The sequence below is a fragment of the Vipera ursinii genome (assembly GCF_947247035.1).
Source record: "Vipera ursinii genome assembly, chromosome: 1".
Taxonomy (NCBI): Eukaryota; Metazoa; Chordata; class Lepidosauria; order Squamata; family Viperidae; genus Vipera; species Vipera ursinii.
The window spans coordinates 205063169-205087214 of NC_139512.1; the positions used below are offsets into that span (position 1 = coordinate 205063169).

The 24046-nt window shown below is 39.8% G+C and overlaps 1 protein-coding gene across 1 annotated transcript in view; it reads left to right on the plus strand.

Moving 5' to 3' along the window:
- RANBP17 (RAN binding protein 17) overlaps positions 1-13993 on the plus strand; it is a gene marked incomplete at its 5' end in the record, with an annotated part of 211841 nt that extends 197848 nt beyond the window's left edge. The window contains 3 exon segments of the mRNA XM_083349823.1: positions 4959-5057; positions 9466-9593; positions 13268-13993. Coding sequence (XP_083205949.1) covers positions 4959-5057; positions 9466-9593; positions 13268-13364 — 324 coding nt within the window. The 3' untranslated portion in view covers positions 13365-13993.
- Positions 13994-24046: the final 10053 nt, after the last annotated feature.

Consider the following 24046-nt stretch of genomic DNA (forward strand, 5'->3'; position numbering starts at 1 on the left):
AAAAGATGACACATTGAGATACTTTTACATCCTTATTATAGTGGATAGGAATTATGAGAACCTCTATATTCAGTAAGAAATTATCAAAAATACAGTACTCTGATTAGGCTGGAAGGATTATAAAATGCAGCCTATTAACCTATATTGCAACCAAGTAAATACGATAATATTCCTAGTGCAGACTATTAATCTATAAGGTTAATAGGCTGCCCTAGGAGTATTGCCCTATTTACTTGGTTGCGATATAAAAGAAACTGCTACCTTTTACACTCTGATAACAACATGTTTAATTTCGACTCTGCCAAGTATCGAAAGCTTCAGTCTATTTTACCAGAGAAACTGACCTTTTATTTCTGGAATAAAGAGACCTACCTTTCATCAGGGTTCAATCCAGAGGGCAATGCTCAATTCTGGATCATTCACCTATGAAAAAGACAGGCAATAAATTCAAATTTTTCATTTCCTTCAGGTTTTCTTGACTTGTGAACTATTCAGAAACCTTTTATCATGGTTGCCTTCATCTGAATCCTTTTGAATTTGTTGGTACCTTCATAAAATATTATACTCAAAATTAGACATGGCATGTGCTCTCCCTCTCCAAGGTCTTAAGTGGAGCAAAAGGAAGCTCTGTTATTACCTCCCTTACCTTGTATATTGAAAAGCAGCCTACAATGGCATCTTTCTCCCCTCCTTTTTTATAGCAACAACATCAGAGTGCTAACTCAGGTTTAAAATGTTCCACGTTAACCCTGTACGCACATGCACACGCAAAAGGTTCGTTTGTTTCCTAATTTTGTTCATGTTCTCCACTGATTGCAATTTTTTTTCCTGAATTTGCAGGTTTGTCTCCAATTTAATTAGTTTCCTAGAACCTAGTAGGAAGTTGAAACAAGGGCCTGCTACAACATCTGGATTGTCATTTTTCCTCTCAGGGGGCATCCCTTGGTGGGATAGCCTATCCTCCATGATACACCAGGCAGCCATGCTAACCTGTCTCTTAAAAACTCACTTTTTTTAAAATCCCATTTATATCCCGCCCTTCTCCGAAGACTCAGGGCGGCTTACAATCTAAGCACAAATCAAATGTGCTAAGCTAAAGTCCAAAGTCACATTTGTCCTTTAATAGTTTGTTTTTATTTCTTGGGGTTTTTTTCCAATGTTATTTATAAAGAACGTTCAAAACAGATTTCTGATTCAGGCTTGGTAAATTCAAATTACGATTCCAATGGAAATGAATTTAGACTATTTATTAGCCGTACAAATTACTCTGCTGTTACTATGATGTGTATGTTTACCCACAGCAGTAATCTACCCTGTATTCATGTCTATTCTGGTTTCTATTCTACATTTTTATTTTATTCTGAATATTGTTATTATTACATTACATACGTCTTGGGTATATTTTCAAATAAAAGATAGAAATACTTTGTTTACTTAATTTATGTAAAATACATATATTTACTTTTTGTATGCATTCTGCTTTATCTCCAACACAGTCTTCTATGCAATTATATATTGCTTTTATTTTGGAGGCTGGTGTCTTAAGTAAATGGGTCAGCACCTGGCTAATCTCTTTTTAAATATTTTCTCTGAGCTAAAAAAAAACCCACCAGTTTATATTTCAGCTTGGCTAGTTATCAAATTGTCAAAATCGCAGGCCAGCAGCAATCTTTTAATTCACATTTATTATGCACTTTGTATTAGGCTCATAATAAAGGGGAACAAAATAATTATTGTACATGATGGTATCTTCTTAAGTTTATATATTTCTTTCAAAGCAGATTACATTACTGGATGCTTCAGAAAATGGGCAAAATTAAATGCTGATACATAAAATCAGATATTCATTCAGAATCAATTAACATTTCATGGGTAATCAGAGTGGGCATATTATTTCATAGATATTTTATATGGTAGTAGTCCATATAAAAAGCAGTGGCAGAGTTTGAAGACTATGGATCTGCTTTAGATTCAAGCCATTGATGCCTTGCCTACTGTTACCTGCTCTTTTTCCTGTAACAGCAACATCTTTGGAAAATGGTGGTGATTCTTTCCTAGACCTGAAATTTTACAACAGTAAAACGTTGTAGGATGAAACAGGCACTCTGTTTCACTAAGCAGCTTCTAAATTCTGTAGACCAGAGACAAACTTTACACTGCTTATCTAAGATCAGGTGGAAATGAAGCCAGTTTAAGAAGCCACCATCCAGATTTCAAACCAGACAAAGAAATTGGCCAATACTCTATCCAGACAGTGATAAACACAAGCCGCAATTGTTGAATTCTTAATCCCTCCCATTTGTGCTGAAAAGTAAGCACCAGTAACTTTCCTTTCCTCAGGTAGGTCTTTGAAGACTTGTTCTGATTTTCATGAGCCTTGGTGGAGCAGTGGGCTAATGCCTCCTTGAGTAACACCAGCTGCCTGCAATTAGTGCAGGTTCGAGTCCCACCAGGCTCAAGGTTGACTCAGCCTTCCATCCTTCCCAGGTAGGTAAAATGAGGACCAAGATTGTTGGGGGCAATTAAGCTGACTTTGTAATAATGCCGCTTGGGGTGTGTGTGTGAAAGCCCTAATAAGCAGGCATATACATAGAATGAAGGCTACTGCTAAGCTTGTAAGCCGCCCTGAGTCTTCGGAGAGGGGCGGGATATAAATGGAATTAAAATAAATAAAAATAAATAAAATGAGCAAACAGCTTCCAACAGAAATGGATTCATACATTTGGAAGAGGTCTTCAAAGTCATCTAGTCCAACCCCTTTGCACTTTTCAGTGGTCCACTATTGGAGAAAAATACCATCTCACTATATGGGACTTCAGCTAGAAGGGTAAATTGGAATCGTGGAAGAAAAGAAATCTTAAATTTTCTTCATCTGGAAATCTTCAGGTTCCAGTGGAATTAGCTCTGTTCCACTGAAACTAAAATAAAGAGGCCAAGATAATTTCCCCACAATAATTCCCAGGGGGTTTATATGGTTTGTGTTCCTTCCTTCCTTCCTTCCTTCCTTCCTTCCTTCCTTCCTTCCTTTCTCTTTTTTCTTTTTTTCTTTCTTTCTTTCTTTTTCTTTTTTTCTTTCTTTCTTTCTCTTTCTTTCTTCTTTCTTTCTTTCTTTCTTTCTTTCTTTCTTTCTTTCTTTCTCTCTTTCTTTCTTTCTTTCTTTCTTTCTTTCTTCTCCTCATACAAGTATTAGGATTCCAACATCTCCCTCACTATTTCCTGTTTCATTGGTTCTGATGGGAGCAGGGTGCCATATAAATTGTGATGATTCAAGGCTTTCTGATGTGCATTTGTGTGGGATTTAAAAAGAATACGTGGCAGACAAAGGTCTGCAGGTTCGTTTTGTTTCTCCTACCTCAGGTTAGGAGTAGTTTGTTACCTGGGCTGGCTGAAAATGTTTATAGCAAGTGGAAAGGAACCTTGATTCTTAGCAGAGCTGAATTGCGTGAACCCAGAGAGAAGTTGGCTAGCTAAAGCAATGGATTTCTGGAGCTGGTCTACCAGCTGCCCTCTTCAGGAAATGGCTTACTGGAAAAGAATTCATCATTTTCTCTCTTCGCCCCCACGCCACAGCATCATCTCAGTTTTCAGACTTTCCACCTCAGCTAAAGTGGAATTACTTTCCCCAGTATCTACAATCTACAAGGCTTTTGCCACAATGTCCTAAGCATGTTGTTGAAGTTCAACAAGCCAAAGACGTCCTATTTGTAGCCAAAATCTGAGACTGTTACGCCTATGTCCCCAAGTAAAGAACTGATTTAAACAAATTATTGCTGGGGAGAAATATCCTATTTAAAGGTATTGTGGTTTTACAATAGGAATTAGTCAGAGATGTTCCCAATTTTTTTTCCAGGTAATCACCACAACGAATGAATTAATAGATGGAAGAGCAGAGACCCATATACAATCTAAAAGCAACGAGAAGTATATTCTTTGGGGGGTTTTTTATCTGAGCTTATAGTACTAGAAGATTTGATATCAAAATAATGTACAAGTGTCTTTATTTCCCCATAGGCAGATTTTAAAAATTATTTTAATATTGGGGCATGTATATAGAGAAGGCATTTTAGCATACTGCATACGTGATCCATTGTGTCACTTTTTTATATATAAAAGCTGTAGGCTTAAGATTATGGCTCGCTCTCCACATGTTCCAGCAGCAATAAAGTGAAGCCTTGATTTTATTCTACAGTGTACTTTTTGTGCTGAAGTTTCAAGTAATCTTTGATAATTTCCTTGTTCTGAGTGATTTGCAGGGCTCCGAATATCTCTTTTCATTTAGTGAAACATGTTGTTTGACTTATTCTTGGGCAGTTATTACAGTCTGGCTTGCAGTGTGTGGTTGGTTCTCTAGGGACTCAGTTCACTGTTACTTCTTGGCCTTGGAAAAATAATTTAAGGTTTTTCCACATTTTCTTTGTGTTTGATATTGGGTTGGATGCTTTATTTATAACAGTAGTATGTTACAGCTTAATGGACAGATTTTATAAGTGTAATACTCTAAACCTGATTAAGTATTATCTGCTGTTTGTGCTAAGGATACTGTGCTGACAGTGTGAGCGTTCCGGGTTTTTGCTTGTTTATTCTGAACTGTTTCCAGAGGCAGGCGTTTAAGATTTCAGAACAAATTATGGAGAATGATAAAAGTATCTTCAAGATCTTTAGCTACATCCTGACCAGAATTGATCAGGTATTTCTTAATAGGCTGTGCAATATTTATCCGAAGGGTAACAAAAATTGATTACTGACTGATTTAGGAATAATCTTTTTTTTTTTTTTTACAAATCCTTGTCTATGAGTTCTCTCTTTAATATTTTGTAAATTCCAGAAGAGCTTTGCTGTCTGTTTTTTAAGCCTCATACTAAATAAAAATTCCAGAACTGTAGTCAAAGATGTATAATGAGCATACTGAATATTTTGGCACATACCTTTTTCTGAAGAAAATATTTTCTTTCTTCCAGATGATGTCTATCCTTATGAACACTATAATTTTTGAGGATTGTAGAAATCAGTGGTCTGTATCAAGACCACTCTTGGGTCTCATACTTCTCAATGGAAAAGTAAGTATCCCATAGCTATAAATGGCACATGTCTATTTGTGGACCTAGCACTGGATTCTGCTAAAAGAAACTGAATTCTTTATCCCCTTTTAAGGGAATTTGAATGGAAATGCTCAAAGAGTGTAAACTTGAACTCGTTGCCCTGTTCTGATTGCAAAAGCTGTTGAATCGATTGCCTTCCTTAAATATGAGATAAATATACATGATTTGTCTAAGATGAGTATCATGAGACTTGGTTTATTTCCACACATACAGAACATCGCAAGACATTGTCTGTATTTTGAAGCTGTTATTTCTATTATTACTGTGAGAGCTCACCAAAATTTCCATTATATTAAGAGCTGCTGGGAGAGTGCACATCCTCATTCGTCTCCAGTAATAGATAATCCATTGGAAAGTTTCAGTCCTAAATTTGAGTGGAAGTCAAATAGGATCTAACTCAGATTGCTTCAGTCTAGTGCTTGTTATTATGTAGAATAAAAGAGGGTAATCAACAGTTCCGTTGAGAACTCCTAAAGCTGAGATGTTGTATGTTGCATCTCAGCACAGTCTTTTTCTTCCGCAGTGGTAGAAGAAAAATCCAATAATACAAATCAATTACTTGTGATAAGCAAGAATTAAAAGAGGAACTATATAGATGATTGGTTAGCAGCCATTTGAATTTATTATGACCTGGCTGGAAAGTTTGATCTTCGGGATTGAAAGCATATTTTTCTTAAGAAATTATCATTTGTAATTTGATATCGTCCTCTAAAGGAGCAACTTGGCTATCAGCCCATGCTTTCATATAGTGTTAGGTTATGGAATTGTGATCCCTGCCATAGTTGATCAGTATTACACAATATTTTCTCTTAAATGTTTCATATTGATTATTGAGTAGTTCCGTAAGATTGGAAATGATCTCACATACTCAGAGCAGCCTCCTCATTTACTCTTCTACCTTGCAAATAAGTGTCCTTTCCTTTATCTTTATGGAACAAGCTGGCTCACTCTATACTTAATGTACACATAAACTTGTTTTGATGTTGGGTATGTATTTGTCTTAAACCTGTGATATAGTTCATTTGGTTACTGTCCTGGGGATTGTTCTGTACCAGCCTGTTACCGGCCCTGCAGAAAAGGCAGGGACAACCCCTTTTACAAGAAGGCAAGAGGCTGGAACTAAGCCTGCCAAATTTATGGATACAAAAGCAAACAGAACAAGACACGAAACATGAAACAGGAGCTATTCAAGCGGTTGCCTTCAGCAAACCAGCCCTCCCACGCATTCCCCTTTTATACAGTTCAGGGCGTGGCTTCTCTCTGCCTCCTTCAGAGGTGCCCCATTGCCTTCCTCTGTTTACTCCTGATTGACTGCCTCCTGCGTCGGGCGTCCTTGAACAGGGCCAGCTGTGGGTCATCTTCATCCACGCTGTCAGGCTCACACAGCTGGGTCTGCGTCGTGACCAGGTGGGAGGGGCCTGGCTGAGGGCTCTCATCAGCAAGCTCTTCAACACCCCCCTCCTCCTCTGAGTCATCCGACCCAACTGCCGAACCCACAGGCTGACCCTGAATCACAACAGGGACAGTTTAGACCCTTCTATGTAATGACGCGGTGGCTCAGTGGGTTAGAGGACGCTGAGTTTGTCGATCAGAGGGTCGGCAGTTTGGCGGGTTGAATCCCGAGTGCTGCGTAACAGACTGGGCGCTTGTTACTCGTCCCAGCTTCTGCCAACCTAGCAGTTCGAAAGCATGTAAAAATGCAAGTAGAAAAATAGGGACCACTACGGTGGGAAGGTAACAGTGCTCCGTGCGCCTTTGGCCTCTAGTCATGCCGGCCACATGACCACAGAGATGTCTTCGGACAAGTGCTGGCTTTTCGGCTTTGAAACGGAGATGAGCACCGGCCCCTAGAGTCGGAAACGACTAGCACGCATGTGCAGGGGAACCTTTACCTTTTACCTTTATGTAATGAGTGTTTTTCAAAATGCTTCATCATGCTGTCCTGTATTCAATCAAATCCCTGCACCCTGAGTCTCTCAGAGAAAAGAAAACAAAAATTCTGAAGTTTCCAAGTTACTATTAAAACCTTTGGGAGTTTTTTTTCAGCCATTGATATTCTGTCTTGATGACTCCAGCATTTTTCATATCATTGAGTTTTGCAAGGGTTGCCTTTGGTGTCGGGACTTCAAGCTGAAGTTGGATACCAGAAAGAAACCTGCTTCTTTCAGTACAGTACAATACAATATCAGCTATTCTGCACATGTACAAGCTTGCAGTGGATGCTAAGGGATTGTTTCTGATGATATTGACCTAGAGTGTTCTCCATACTTCAATGCAAGTTCTGACTTTATTCCAAATCTATTTATCTCCTGGGCAGTCACAAGTGGCAGTGCATTACTGCTTTGGAGAATGAATTGTCTATACAATAAGATGGTGCTGGGAAAAAATAAGACACTAAGATTAGCAGCAGCCGCATACATTAAAATTCAAACTGAAATCCCAGCTCTGGTAGGAAACTAATAGAAGGAGAAAATATATCAAGTATAGAAGCGCCGTCTCATCATTCACCTGTGCTGAAGGATCCAATTTTAACCATATCCAATAGCACTGTCATTCATCTTCTTGGTGTATTATTGTGATTTAAATCCAAGCTCCATACGAGAAGCAGTTCTTTTAAAATGATTGAGAGGGAATAAGGGCAAATTCAGTGTTTAGAAAAAGTTTATGACATCACAATATTATCCTTTACAGATGGAAGCAATATTTCCTACTTTGGGAGGAAAACTAATCATTTTCTATCTGCCCTGAGTCACTGCATCATTATAAAAGGTGGAAATAAGTAGTCTTATGCATTCCCAATCTTGTTCTTGGCAACACTTTTGCTTAGCCAATGTCTCTGATTTATAGTATTAAATATTAGCCCGGCTCTATATTAATTATGTGTTTTTGATTTTAGCAGCTTTAGTGTAAGAAGGAATTAAATATTTCACAAGGAAATATAGCTGTGCAATCATGAATAGTAAGAAATATGAGACTAGCATAATTTTCCTTCTTCTGGAACAACATTGCATTCTAATGATCATGGAACTGGTTCATTGTAAAATGTATCTGCGTGGCATTATTTATCTACAAATCCTGAGCAGATTCTGAGCTTGCCTGGTTTAAGAATGCAGTGGGGGGCTGGAGGATTTTAAAATAATCTATTTATTGAAGATATAGGTGACAACCAGTAACAAATATGCTTTGTGCTTGTAACATTCACTGCTATGATTCCTTAAAAAGTCAGCCGTATGGTAACTGGAGCCAATTTATTTCAGTTTTGTTGCAAAATTAGATGCTATTTGGAGATATGTCTTTCTCAAGCCAGTGGCATTTTTGTGGAAGTATATTGCTTGATTTCCTTCTGGAAAATGTGCAGTGACATGGGGGAACTGCAGTAGATTTTGTAATGAACCTTTCCATTTACATTGCTGACTTTAAATTATGGAAATTTATGTTCAACTGGAGGACACCATGTTGACGATGTCCTTGGTTTTCAGAGTTGTTATTGCTATTACACCACATGTATTAATTTTCAAAATTTCTAATCTGGAAATATTCTAGGATACTATTTCTGGATTTCTATTAGTAAATCATTGCTCTTTTTAAAAAAAACTTAATACTATTACAAGAAGTCATTAATGCCAGGGGATAAAATGAAATTATAGAAGTGCTAAAATTTCCTCTGTAGTACAGCAGTCCTAAACCTTTCCAGTTCTGCAAACCAGGGGGCGAGGGGGGGATGGTTTCACTAACCTGGTACCGGGCCTTGGCCCTGGAGTTAGGCACCCCTGCTGTAGTGGTTTTATTGTTGGGTTGGTACAGAGGAGATTCAGGTTCCGAATCTGCCTTTGGGCCATTCTCTCTTAACTCAAACTACTGCACAGGGAGATTGTATGAGGAATGAGCAGATCTTATATGTGCTTAGATATAAATACATACAGTATCAAATAAAAAGAATGCTCCTGCTATTCCTATTATTTAATGTGTAATATAAACCATCTTTTAAAATTCTGGCTCTGACTTGGTGTCTTTTGATTTTTGTATGACTTAAATGCAACTAGCATTTTCTGGGCTGTGTTCCATTAATCTTGTCCTTTTTGCCCTGTTGGCACTGGGATACAAGGGACCTACATATTTTCTCAAGCTGTTGTTTTAATGTGGCTTAATAGGTGAAAAATATCTGTGTGGATGTCCCAGCGCCGTAAGTTGGATTAAATCATCTTGAGACAACTTCCCGCCGTAGAACAGTATCATCTTGAAAGGCAGCAGAAATTAGGCAATCATTCTCCCCAAACTGAAACTGCTTTGTAGTCAGAGTTTGACAATCACTGATCCTCTAAATTCAGTCATTTTTATTGTATTCTTTTGCCCATTGTCTTGTCAGTACTTCAGTGAATTAAGGGCAAGTTTGATAAACAGCCAGCCTTCTGAAAAACAAGAGTTCCTTCATCAGTGCTTTAGAAACCTAATGGAAGGAGTCGAGCAAAACCTGCTGGTAAAAAACAGAGACAGGTAAGCCAAACAAATATCTAAAGGTAAAATGATAAAATTTAACATGCATTAACTTTCATTTGGAGGGTTATACAACATGCGTTAAAAGCTATAAATTAAGGTATATTTTATTATTTATTGCATTTATATTCTTCATTTGCTTGGAAAGATTAAGGCACTGTCTTTCTGTTTTGGGCGGGCGGAGGATTTCAGCTACTTTCTTCCACAGAAGAAATGATATGATGCTGGTTAGCCTGAGAAGGGGCTGCCTGAAGCCATTCCCGTGAGCTTCATGGACAACTGGGAAACATTTCCTCAAGAGGATATATATTTCTATACTGCTGTTTCTAAAATGGCATTGTTCAGTCTATTTAATACATCTTTATCATTCCTAAAATACTTGTGAAACAATATAAATGAATTCAGGAAGGGGGAAAGGTCTTCAGCGCCTACAAGTGCTCCTCAACTTACAAATGTAATTCAGCCCATAATTACAATTGTAAATTATTGCAGTTGTAAGTCATCATATGACTAGACTCAATTTTTCAGCATTATTTTGTGGCAGTCATTAAGCAAATGCAGCAGTCATTAAGCAAATCCATTTACCTAGTGGGCAGGTTTTGCTGGAAGCCAAAAGTAAACCCCAAAACATGCAAAAAATAAACCCATGGTCACGTGACTCAGGATGCTGCAAACAGCCATAAAGGTCAGCAATCCCATAACCATGAGGGGCTGTGGCCATTGCAACTGTAAAATCGGGTAATAAGTAGCTTTTAAGGGGTCTGTCATAACTTCAAACAGTTGCAACTCAAGGACTACCTGTACTTAAAAGAATGTAGGCTTCTCAACAATTTGGGGGAGGGGGCTGTATTCCAGAGAACTGGCACTACTACCAGCAAGAAGGTCTGCCTTCCAAGTAATTGCAAGTTGACATTCTGAGAAATTGTAGCAGAGTCTGGTGATTGACCAGGTCTGTGATAGTGAAAGAAATGAGGCAGGTGTTCTCTGAAGCCTTATATATTAAAAAAAAAAGCCATGGCTCGCCTAAGTAAATCATTGGCGGTCATTGAAGGTGCTTCAGTATGGAAGTACATGGGCATAGTCAGAAGCCTAGACCAGCTTCATCTTCTGAATCATACTCAAAGGTTAATCCCACATAGATCAATATAGCAGGAGGTTACTAGTACATAAGCCTCAGTAAGGCAGATAAGCAGTCCCTATCCAGGGAAGACAATAGTTGATATACTAGCCAAATCTGGAAGTAGGTATTCCTGCCTTAAGGTCACCAAGATCTCCTATAACACTCCAGGAGCCAGAATACAACAATTTACCACAGACAACTTGCTGTGGAACAATTCATCACAGGACATTTCAACAAATACAAAACTTAAATTAATTTCAACAGAACTATGGCCAATAATAATAAAGTCAATCCAGAAATACAAGAGTTGCAATAATTTCGATGGAAACATGGTCACCAATATTAAAAGTAACTGAATGAAATGATTAATACAATGTTGAATTGTCCCACGGTGAGTTGGCATGTGGCAAGTTAGCCTAGAGACCCTCCAGGACCACCCCCAAAACTATATAACTTTCCTTTCTAAAGGAATGCAACTATTTAAAATAAGTGCGTTTCCCAATTCCAGTATTCATCCAGTATCTCATTTCATTGGTCCAGTCACTTTACCTAGAGACTTGATTCAGAATATGGACATCTCTTTTTATTCTACAGGACATGCATGTGGGAAAAACATTACATTTAAAAAAAAGTAATCCCCATGTGATTTCTCATTCTTTCATATTACATATATATTATTATTCTGAATGTCTTCAACACTTTTCTGTAAAGCAACTTCCCAGAAGTGATATGGCCTATTTTTGCTGTTCTCATAATATTTTAATGCAAGTGATAATATCAAAAAGATTAACCGCATTGGCACTCAGCAGGTAATATAAGAAGTCACTTATAAGATGAGTGATCATCCGGAAGTAACTCTCTCTTTTACAAGCAATGTTACTTTGATAAAATATTTCATTCTCTTTCGAAGTTAATTTCCCCCAATCCAGAAGAACAGAGGAATAATCTTTGACCGTTGACCATGGTACCTCAAACATATGAAGGTTGCAGCTCAAAACATCTGAAGACCACCTGGGTGTCTACACCTAGAATAGAATAGAATAGAATAGAATAGAATAGAATAGAATAGAATAGAATAGAATAGAATAGAATAGAATAGAATAGAATAGAATAGAATAGAATAGAACAACAGAATAGAGTAGAGTAGAATAGAATAAGAATAGAATAGAAGAATAGAATAGAATAGAATAGAATAGAATAGAATAGAATAGAATAGAATAGAATAGAATAGAATAGAATAGAATAGAATAGAATTCTTATTTGCCCAAGTGTGATTGGACACACAAGGAATTTGTCTCCAGTGCATAAGCTCTCAGTGTGCATACAAGCAACAAGTGATAAATCATGATCATAATCATAAAATACAATTATTATAAATCATAAGACACAACACTCAGTGATAGTCTTAGGAAACTAAATAGCCAACATAAATCATAATAGGATATTAATAAAAGCAATCAACATAAATCATGATATACAGACAACAAAGTTATAGTCATAAGCTAAGGAAATAGGTAACAGGAAAGATGAGAAGGATAATAGTAATACAGCCCTACTATATTAGGTGGTTTGAAGTGGTACAGATATTGCCTGGAAAGCTACACTAACATTAAACTGTTGAAAATTTGTTTCCCACAGTGTAATAGAGGGTTGATGACACCAAAGTCTAGTTTTTAGTTATGGAGAGAAAATGTATTAAATACATAAGGAGCAATCATATGAATTCGATTGAATCAGTGTAATTTGAATCTAGGTGTCACCAAAGATAAGCGTTACGCCCAAGAAAGCACATTCTCTCATAACCCCTTTCAGTTCTCCCAGTCTTTTAGATCCTCAAATAGAAGTGGTCTGAGGAACAGAAAGAAAATGTTTCACCCATATTGGATCACCAGAAAATTCCGTATTTTTTTTATTTTAATTCCATTTATATCCCGCCCTTCTCCGAAGACTCAGGGCGGCTTACAAACTTAGCAGTAGCCTTCATTCTATGTATATGCCTGCTTATTAGGGCTTTCACACACACCCCAAGCAGCATTATTACAAAGTCAGCTTAATTGCCCCCAACAATCTGGGTCCTCATTTTACCTACCTCGGAAGGATGGAAGGCTGAGTCAACCTTGAGCCTGATGGGATGCGAACCTGCACTAATTGCAGGCAGCTGGTGTGACTTAAGGAGACATTAGCCCACTGCTCCACCAAGGCTCTTTTTATGTTGTGCTTTTATTTTGTGAGCTGTCCAGGGACCTTGTCCCAGGAAGCAGAATAAAAATATAAATAACATATATTTTCCATTCTTAAAACCCTGTAAGTCAAACCATGATGCTAAAAGTGTTCAGGAAACAATTGAGATAGGCTTGGCTGGTATAAAAATATGGTATACCAGTGCCAGTAACTGGTAATTTCTGATCGTTTTATAATAGATGCCAAAAAGATATCTGTATTTTTGTTTTTAAGAATTCTATCACTTTTTTGTTTGAGGTATCAGATTGTATTATTATTCTAAACGATTCAACTGGAAAGATATTTTACCTGTTTATAATCACTTTGGTTACAGATTCACACAGAATATGTCCATCTTCCGCAGAGATGTGGCTGAAACCTTGCGTTGTGAGGGTGTATCAGAATCAAGCAGTACAGAAATGATGAGCTGATACAAAGCTGGAAATGTGTTTAAATAATAATGAACAAACATTGAAGTTGGGCACCGTTCTATATTGCTGAATAGATTTTGATTTTCATAGAAAATATTTTTTTAAAACTGCCTTTTTATATCTTGGGCATAAATGTAAGGATTTGTAACACCGGGAACAATTTAAAAGCAAATGTGACATAAAAAAACCATGTTGCGTTTCCTTATCCAGATTTCCAACTCTTTTTCTTCGTTACATGGTACAGAAACAGAGGTTAACCAAAGAACAAAATAATATATGTATTTCTCTCCCTTTGAAATGGCAGCTGTTGAGATTTTCAGTTCCAAAATTCAATTAACGCAGTTTCTCAAAATTCCTTTGAAGGGCAGTTATAATATCATCCGTTTCTCTCATATTTTTATTCAAGCCTTCAGAATGACTGAAAGCATAATTTTGCAACTAAATGGCTACATGTACCCCCTCCTTTTTTTAATAAAAAAAAAGTTAATCGTAAATACACTGTCAATAAGAAAAATATTAACAGAAAGAAAATTTGTTGACTTAAATAAAAATGAAAGCGCTGAAATTGGTACTTTATAAAACTTACAAATGGGAATACATACTTTAGTAGAATATTAATAAAATGTTGTTTCGCACACATGCATCTCAGGTGTTTCATTCTAGGAAAAATGTCGTATGTGTTTTAAATGGTAAAACATTGTACAAACAGGCTGTAAATCATTTGCTACAATAAACAGCCACCCAATAAACGCATAGCACACTTTCCCCCACTAAAATATTTCATTTGTGTGCCAGAATACGTATTTTTGTATGTTAAGCCCTGCCTTAGGGAGGTTAACAGAACACAAGTAGAACAACTCATATCTCATAATTCAAGAGCTGTGGTATTAATTACTGATGAAATGCCCAAATGGCATTTAGGCTATGCTAGACTAACATTTCTATCACAGTAACCTTTGCAGGTCAGCATAGTAATTTTAAAACAGTCCTGATTTTGACTTAGACATCAAGTGTCATTCCAAAATTTTGCTTTTCTTCTTTGGCAATAAATTACATTTATTTTTGTATACATATATAATTAGAGCTACATTAATTAGGTCTTCTTGCATCCTTCCTGAAAGAATCCAGGAAGTTGGGAACAAGCAAGCGAGCTGTTGCTTTGTTTATCCAGCAAGGCAATTGATGCACTCAAAAATCTTAAGCACTATCGGGCATTCAACAAGCACTGAGCAGAGCTGACAGTATGGACTAGAAGCAAGAAGCAGCCTACTTGTGGTCTACCTTGCAAGACGAGCCAAGCCAAATTTTGCTTAACTCTTGGATACAGTGGATGCGTATAGGTCTGATAATCAGAAAACTAATAAGTTGGATGTGAAACCTCTTCATTTGCTTCTATAATTTGGTAATTGAGAGCCAGTTTTTTTATAAGAGAACTGTCTTAACAGGGATGTTATTTTACTGGTCAAATTTGTAATTGTTCTGTACCAGCCTACTACCGGCCCTGCAGAAAAGGCAGGGACAACCCCTTTACAAACAGCAAGAGGCTGGAACTAAGCCTGCCAAATTTATTAACATAAAACAGAGCAAAACAAGACACGAACCATGAAACAGGACCTATTCAAACGGTTGCCTTCAGCAAACCAGCCCTCCCACACATTCCCCTTTTAAACAGTTCAGGGCGTGGCTTCTCTCTGCCTCCTTCCGAGGTGCCCCATTGCCTTCCTCTGTTTACTCCTGATTGACTGCCTCCTGCGTCGGGCGTCCTTGAACAGGGCCAGCTGTGGGTCATCTTCATCCATGCTGTCAGGCTCACACAGCTGGGTCTGCGTCGTAACCAGATGGGAGGGGCCTGGCTGAGGGCTCTGCGGAGCCTCAAGGCCATCATCAGCAAACTCTCCAACACCCCCCTCCTCCTCTGAATCGTCCGACCCAACTGCCGAACCCACAGGCTGACCCTGAATCACAACAATAATACAGAGCGCCCAGAGATTATGGATCTGTAACAGGCAGGGGTTTTTTATGCTCAGGCTTTTTAGTTGCCTGGCATTTGGGCTGTTATGCTATCTTTTAACCGGTTTGCTCTCTATGGCAGCTCTAGTTCTTTCTGTGCTAGTTTTTAGGCTTTGCTGCATTTAACTGATTGTTTAATTGTTTGTTTATGTTGCTTTGATTTGACAGATTTTATTTGCACTTTTATTGTACACTGCTGTGAGAGCTGTTAGCTGTGGAGTAACTAATATATGTTAGACATTAGAAAATAATGGCCTTAAACATGGCCAATTGAGAAAGACATGGATAAAATGGGCCATTGTTTTTATCTGGCCATAGGACAAAAGCAAAGGAGCTTTATGCTGATGGGAGTTTTGACAAAGAACTGTGGCCAAATGTTTGTCCTTTTCCCCCACCCCCACCCTTCAGTAGCCACATAGGTCCAATTCCCAGCAACCGTTTTAAATTATTAAAATTGGAAGTGTGGAGTTTCTTGTCATTGATTTGCATTTGTTGTTTCTCAAAGGATCAGACGTTGCACGTTTTACATTCTGAACATATAATTTAGATCAGGGGTGTTCCAGCCTTGGCAACTTTAAAAATTGTGCACTTCAACTCCCAGAATTCCCCAGCCAGCCATGCTGGGACTTGAAGTCCACAACTCTTAAAAGTTGTCAAGGCTTGGACACCCCCTGATATAGATTCACATTTTTTTACAAGTTGCTGGCAGCCTGACTTAATATGAAAACAGCCTCCTTTGAGTGCCCGGTTTAAATTTTTTACAAGTTGTGTTTTGTGATACACTAAACTGAGATGCATGAGGGATGCGGTGGCTCAGTGGGTTAGGACGCTGAGCTTGTCGATCAGAAGGTCGGCAGTTTGGCAGGTCGAATCCCGAGTGCCACGTAACAGAGTGAGCACCTGTTACTCGTCCCAGCTTCTGCCAACCTAGCAGTTCGAAAGCACGTAAAAATGCAAGTAGAAAAGTAGGGACCACTACGGTGGGAAGGTAACAGCGTTCCATGCGCCTTTGGCATCCAGTCATGCCGGCCACATGACCACGGAGACGTCTTCGGACAAGCACTGGCTCTTCAGCTTTGAAACGGAGATGAACACCGGCCCCTAGAGTCGGAAACGACTAGCACGCATGTGCGGGGGAACCTTTACCTTTACCTTAAACTGAGATGCAAGCCCAGAGAGCTGTGTTCTGCCCAGTTCTTCGTTTCAGGGTGCCAGTTCCCCAAATCAAAGGTGTTTTTTTTCTTCCTGCTCCTCTGATTACCTCTAGCTGTAATGCAAAGCCATTCCTTTGTGAATGTTCGTTGGAAAGGCTGAAATGGGAAGGAAAAGAGCCTCTAATTTCTCATTTCTTTGTTATCAGAAGAAAACAGTTTGTGTGAATATTCACAAATCAGTGAGCACAACCTTTTGTTGGTTTCAGTTCTGGATTTAGTGTCTGCCTCATTTAATATTTGCTCAATAAGGCAGCGTTTCCCAGCCTTAGCAAATTGAAGCTGGGTGGACTTCAGCTTCCAAAATTCCCCAGCCAGCAACTTCCTAAGGCAGGGATGGGGAAACTATGGCCCTTTTATGACTTGTGGACTTCAACTCCCAGAATTCCTCAGCCAGCCATTGGAATCCATTCGAGATTCACAAAACAGATTCAAAGTAACAGTTAATGTGAAACATGCTAGACATATTTTGAAGTTTCTCACCCTGTGTTGCAAATTGTGAGAATAGAGTTCAGGGGTGTCAAACTCAATTTCATTGAGGGCCGCATCAGCATTGCGGTTGCCCTCAGGGGGCTGGGTGGGTATGGCCTAGGTGGGCATGGCCTACTGGGTGGGCGTGGCTAAAGTGCGTATGGCCTACTGGGTGGGCCTGGCCAGCTCTACATCGTTTGCATCAAGGGTGCCTATGAGGACCTGGACAGGAGTGGGACAGATCTGAGGGTCTCTGGCAGAAGAAGGGTCTCTGGGCCAGGGCCAAGGCAGTGGGGGCCGTTCCCTCACTGTTTCCAGGGTGGCTTCGTGGGCCGCATGAAATCACTTCGCGGGCCGCATCCGGCCCCCGGGCCTTGTGTTTGACATGTCTGGAGTAGATGATAGAGAAATAAGTCTGTCTTTAGAAATGGAAATGCGTGTCAGTCTTCTTCCCCTTAGTGCATGAATTGATTTCTTCTAGAGCACTCTTTCCAATACCATGTATCTTCCATAGCTGTGAGCCAGGAGGGATATAATGAAGGGAAAGTAATTGTAACGTGGAATTATTGTAAAAGGTAATGAGTATTGGGCCATTGTAGTTTCCTCTGATTTGAGCATATCTTGGAACTTAAATTGCAACAGTAAATTTAACAAACTCGGGTTTTCAGTTGGAGAAAAGACACGGTTTGTCCCACTAAACACCTTAGAGCAATAAGATGAAATCAGACATAAGCCACAAAGAGAAATAACAAGAATCTTTTGTTTTGTAGCCCAGGGAATACAGTATTACTTGCCTGTCAAGAAAGGAGAATGTGGAGAATGAGGCAAATCTAGCTGCCTTGGGGAAAACAATTCACATTAATATAGTCTGCTTGCATAACAGTGTTTCAAAGGAATTCAACTCTGGGTCCATATTCAGTTGTAGTAGCTTCAACTTGTTAATGTTTCATTGTGGTATATGTTTATGGTGACAGCAAACCTTTCAAACTATCCAGAAATGCCATGCTTCCTTGCCATATTAAAAAATAATGGTGGTGTAGATTTTATGTATCTTAGTTTAGATTGCTGTTAAGAGCACTGCCTTGATGATATCCTTTTCAAGGTTTACAGAAAAGTGTAATAAAATATGTAAGTTACATTTCTACAAACTCAAGGCCCATCATATATTTATAAGTGTGAGATCTGAACAGTATCACGATAAATAAACTCTAATGGATATCTGCACCATCCACTCTAATGCAATTTGCCCAACAAAAGTGTTTGAAACAGAGCTCTATTTACTATAGGAGAAAAATATGGCAAGAGAAAGCGTCGTTGTCCGAGATACAAAGGAAAAAGGCAACCCAGAAGCAAGTTGGCTTGCTGATGGCTAATTGTTCTTTCATAGAGCTGTACATTGATAGACCTGCAAAGCAGTTTCCCCCTTAAAATAATTTGTTATTGAGATGCTTGATAGAATGAAGTAAATTTCAAACTGGCTTCTTCTTTTAAGCCTATTGACAAGCTTCTCTACTCTTGATGCTACCCCATGTCTTACTTAATGTGTGTTGCTAGTTGTGGGGCACCACTGTCCACTTCTAGCCTAAATAATGTTCTACCAATTGATCTTTCATTGGTCCTGATATTGTTGCCATTCTGATTGCTAATATAGACAGCATTTGTGGCATGACAAATGAAAACCACGGCAAATGGGTGCTTTCAGTTTAAAAAAACAATTACCTATCAGGTCCTCGGTTGCTCTTCCAAGCATAGTTTTCCTTATTTTTGCAACTATTAAACCTCGAGCAGAAAGCAACTGATACGCGTGAGGGGCACTTAGTCAAATAGAAGTGGCCTATTAATCACTTTCTTGGAGCTGCATTTTCTCCACAAATTAATAGGAAAGCCATCTGTCCGGAAGGGATGCAAACACTGATGTCAGTGCAGTCTGACCAGTGAGAGGCCTAAGAGAAACAAGAAGAGATAAGAATGTCAGGAAAACATGGTGGAAGACGAGAAAAGAGAGTTCGTATTAAATAATTAACAAGTGAAATTCAGCCAAGAAAATATGATGCATTGTTCTTCTAAAATGTCAGCCTGCAATAATAGCTTAAAATACTGGAGGTTTTCTCCCATCTTCCCATTTTTTGGATGGAGGAACTGGACAAGCTTTACAAACGACTTACAATTAGCATCATAATTCATTTATCTTAAAGCCTTTCTATATATGGTGGGGAGGGAGACCATCTCACTTCTAATCTGTCCTATTAAGTATGCAAGTCACATCGTCTTCCTGGCTCAGTCCAACTGGACATACATGTGTCTTCCTTGTGTTATGACTGGTTCTGTCCCTGGTCCCTGCTCTCTCATCTACTTCCCAAGTGGGTGCCTGTACTGTGGCAATGCTTTACAACAGGGGTCTTCAAACCTGGCCCTTTTACGACTTGTGGACTTCAACTCCCAGAATTCCTCAGCCAGGCATGCTGGCTGAGGAATTCTGGGAGTTGAAGTCCACAAGTCATAAAAGGGCCAAGTTTGAAGATCCCTGCTTTACAGTGTCACCTTCATTGTCACAAGTCTTCCTGGATTAATATTACTTTCCCTCTTGGGTAGATTCTGCACGCTCCTCTCCGGAATTTTCAGCAGAATAACGAGCGAGCCGTATACTGGCTTCCCACTACTTCCAACTGGTCTTGATAAAGCACAGTGGCTTCTCGTGACCCTCCGTAATGGCAAAGCAGCAATCTGTTCCCTGCGAGAATATGCTAAAATAGAAGATCATTGGGAAAACCACTCTGGGGGCTGCACTTTTTACCATAGGGTATTGTAGCAGATTGTCACCTTTGCATTCCAATTAAACACCTGGGAAAGTGTCACCTTTAGCATCTTTAGGGTGGCCATTCACTAAGCTAGTGATAGAAGTAAGGATGGGCAATTGAAGGTTGTATGAACACCTCTGAAGGGAAGGAAGAGCCATAGAAAGCAGACTAATGATGCAAGTTACAAATGCCAATGAAGCCATGATTTTGGAGTGACTGGGTTAAAAAAAAGGGAGGAATGCATTTAACTGTGGTTTTCCAAAAGGGCAAGTAACTACTGCAATATTTGGCAATCACAGGCTGCAAAGTAAAGGTTGCAGGACCCCCATATTATCCTGGATCTATGGGCAGTCTGTTGGTGGGTCATCTGTCCCTCCTATACATTATCAAGTGTGGTAGCATATTTCCTACACCAGGAGCTGGTTAGACTACCTGATTCTTTTAGGCCCTCTGATCCTGATTTGATGACAGCAGATGAAATCAATTGGTACCTATTTCATTCACAGTGAATGATGCCGGACCATTTTCCCTTATGCTGTGAATTGGAAGACATTCTTCATTTCCCTAGTAATGCTATCCATCTTGCTGAGTCCTCTTTGCTTTGTTGCAACTCTTCAGAAAGTTCAGAGTAATGTAATATCAATTAAAGTTCCATTATTATAAAATGTTACCTGTCTCTTTAAAAGGTTTTCAGGGTCTTGTTTTCACTCGATCATTTTCCATCTCTCTCTCTCTCTCTCTCTCTCTCTCTCTCTCTCTCTCTCTCTCTCTCTCTCTCTCTCTCTCTCCTTCCACCTCTCCCTCTCTCTCTCCTATATGCATTCAGCTGAAATGTTATACTGTTGATCCCCGATTTATACCTGCCTTGATAACTATGCTAAGGAAAGGAGGAATACACCACTGAAACCAGAGGAAAAGGCAAATGCTACCAGAATCTGAACTGAAAGCTGGCTTTGGGGGAAGCTGTAGTACTTTGTAATTCTAGAAACAGATTTGCAAAAGATACAAATTACTATAGCTAAGAGAATTCTGGGAAAAGACCAATTCATGACTCCAAAGCATTTTTCCTTGATAATTTTGTCCAACAACAGTATTTGAAGAAATAATGATGCCAGAGTTTCTTGGTCATCTAGCCATACGTAGCAGGATCTCTCTTAGTTATAGCCAGTGGTTTCATACATATTCAAAGAAAATTCTGGGAAAACATACATAACATTCAAGCTGAAAGCCTGCAGACTACATGGGCATGATCATGGACCTTTATCTTGGACAATTTATGCAGAACTTAGTTTTGTCACAGTGTGACTTAAGCATACCAATTCAGTCATTATGCAAGAAAGCAACCTCACTACCACAGAAGAGACACAGGAAAGCGACTTGTATCTGCTCTGGCCAAAAGACTTCAAACTGACCTGTAGTCTCTACAGTGCAAAATAAATGGTCCTACAAAATGGAACAGAGGAGATCATGATAAGCATAGGTAAAAAGGTAAAGGTTCCCCCGCACATGCGTGCTAGTCGTTTCCAACTCTAGGGGATGGTGCTCATCTCCGTTTCAAAGCCGAAGAGCCAGCGCTTGTCCGAGGACGTCTCTGTGGTCATGTGGCTGGCATGACTAGACACCAAAGGCGCACGGAACGCTGTTACCTTCCCACCGTAGTGGTCCCTATTTTTCTACTTGCATTTTTACATGCTTTCGAACTGCTAGGTTGGCAGAAGCTGGGACGAGTAACAGGTGCTCACTCTGTTACGCAGCACTCGGGATTCGACCCACCAAACTGCCGACCTTCTGATCGAGAAGCTCAGCGTCTTAACCCACTGAGCCACCGCGTCCCAATATAAGCATAGGTACAACCGTGTATATCAGTGATGGCGAACCTTTTAGAGACCGAGTGCCCAAACTGCAACCCAAAACCCACTTATTTATCGCTGGGTGCCAGGTGGGTGTGGCCTACTGGGTGGGTGTGGCTGTGGTGGTCATGGCAGCTTGGGTAGGGTGTGGCCAAGGTAGGTGTGGTCACCTCAATGTCGCTCGTGGGGAGGGACACCTGTGGGGGGCGGCTTGTTGAAGAGGGACAGTTGCCACCTCCGAGGCATGGCGCGGGTGCCCACAGCGAGGGCTCTGAGTGCCGCCTCTGGCACCCATGCCATAGGTTCGCCACCACTGATGTATATTAACAAAGCAAAATTTGTGCTGAATTAAAGCAAAGTCTGAAGGGGGAGGGGAGAGCTTGACTAAGCAAGAAATGAAGTGGATTAATCTTTTAATGGTTTATACAGTTATATAATCTGAATAAACAAAGTATGAATAAAATATCCATAACTCAGGATGTCTTGTTAAATTTGTAATACTGGAGACAGTCACGGAGATCATGTGCATCTTTGATAAGAAGCAGTAACATTAAATTTATGTTAACAACTATATGAATTTCACATCAAAATATTTACTATTTATTCATCACATTTAAAAACCACCAATCTCGCTCACAGAGCGACTCTGGAAATAGCAGGACAAGCCTAAATCATGTATGGCCCAACTCTGAAATTGTTTGTCAAATGTAAAGTGACCTTAACTCTAACCCGTAGAAAGAAAACATTTTTCTTTGTATTAATTGCATTTTGAGAACAAAACAATAGTTTCACCATATGGAAGGCACTTATGTGCATACACAGACCATTCAAGGACTTTATTCAATCAATCACATCAGTCTGTGGGCCATCCATCTCACAGAGTGAGTCTGGGTGGTATACAATTAAAAACCCTATAAATATTGTATTCTGGCAGGAGGCAAGATGTCATGCAAACAGCCAGACCCACACATCCAGAGTTCAAGCTAACTACTTTATTTTGTTCTGCCTATAGTACAGGAATCTCCCCAGTCTGGCAGCCTACTCTTAGATAACAATTAGATAAGGCTCCAAGGAATTCAAGGAGGGCTGGTTCTGGCCCTTTTACGTGCAGTGATTCCAGGCTAGCATTTTGTCCTTTGAAGTGGCCAACCAAATCCATTTGGGGTCTCGCAAACAGGAGGTGGAAGCACACCCTCTGCCACTGTTTCTCCTCTGCAAGAGACATTTAGAATCAGCTTGCTGCTCCCAACCCAGAGATAACATTCAGTCCCAAAATAAGTAGCCGGTGAGAGAATTGGCTTACATTAACTTATCAAGTTCCCTTTTAAAGTTCCTGAAGTTCTTGTGGTAGTTAATTTCTCAGGTTAGTGACGTGAGTGATATGAGAACTCCTTTCTTCTGTTTCCTCTAAATCTCCTCCCATCAGCTTCCCTGAATGACCACAATCCTACTTTTGTTGGAGAATGAGACAATTTTCTCCAGCAGTCATCATGGACACAACACAGTACATTCGAAAAGCAAAAGAACAGTTGAATGACAGTTGAATGACGGAGTGCAATCTAATAAACCTCTGGACAACTAAATCCAGAAAACTCAAATGATCCAACTGAAAAAGGACAAACCATAAGACAACGACATGGAAAGCTATGGTCCAGTCTTCTTACACTTCTCTGGACGCCCTAAAGTACACAAACCTGTCACCCCATCCAGTTTTATCACTGCTGTGGACACTAACATACAATTTAGCCAAATATCTCACCAAGATATGTGGACATTTCACAGTTGGAAATGAATATTCCATCCATCACTTCTACAATGCAACAAGAAAACAAGACCTAACAACCGAGGAAGATAAAAAACACAGCTTCCTTTGATATTACTGAATTCTCTACATTCATCAATCCCAAAAGAACAAAATTATTAATTGCAGCACTCATATAAACAACAGACAACACACATACACACAGTGGCGTAGCGTGGGGGGTGCAGGGGGGGCCGGCCGCACCGGGCGCAACATCTGGGGGGGGGCGCCCGCACTCACAGCTTTCTGCCCCTGCCTGGCTCACTCACTCTCTCTCACTGCAGTGCTGGCTGTGTGAATCCGATCCGAGCTGCCGGGTCGCCGCCCACTGTGGAGGGGGGGTGCCAGGCATGCGGTGCGGTGCGGAGAGAGAGCAAGGGACTATCTGGGGGAGGGACAGTGCAGACTCGAGTGCTAAAATCCACGGGTTAGGGGGCGCAAATTACTTGCCTTGCCCCGGGTGCTGACAACCCACGCTACGCCACTGCATACACACAAGAGAAATGCTTTTGAGGGACACAAATTGGTAAGAAAACAGTAA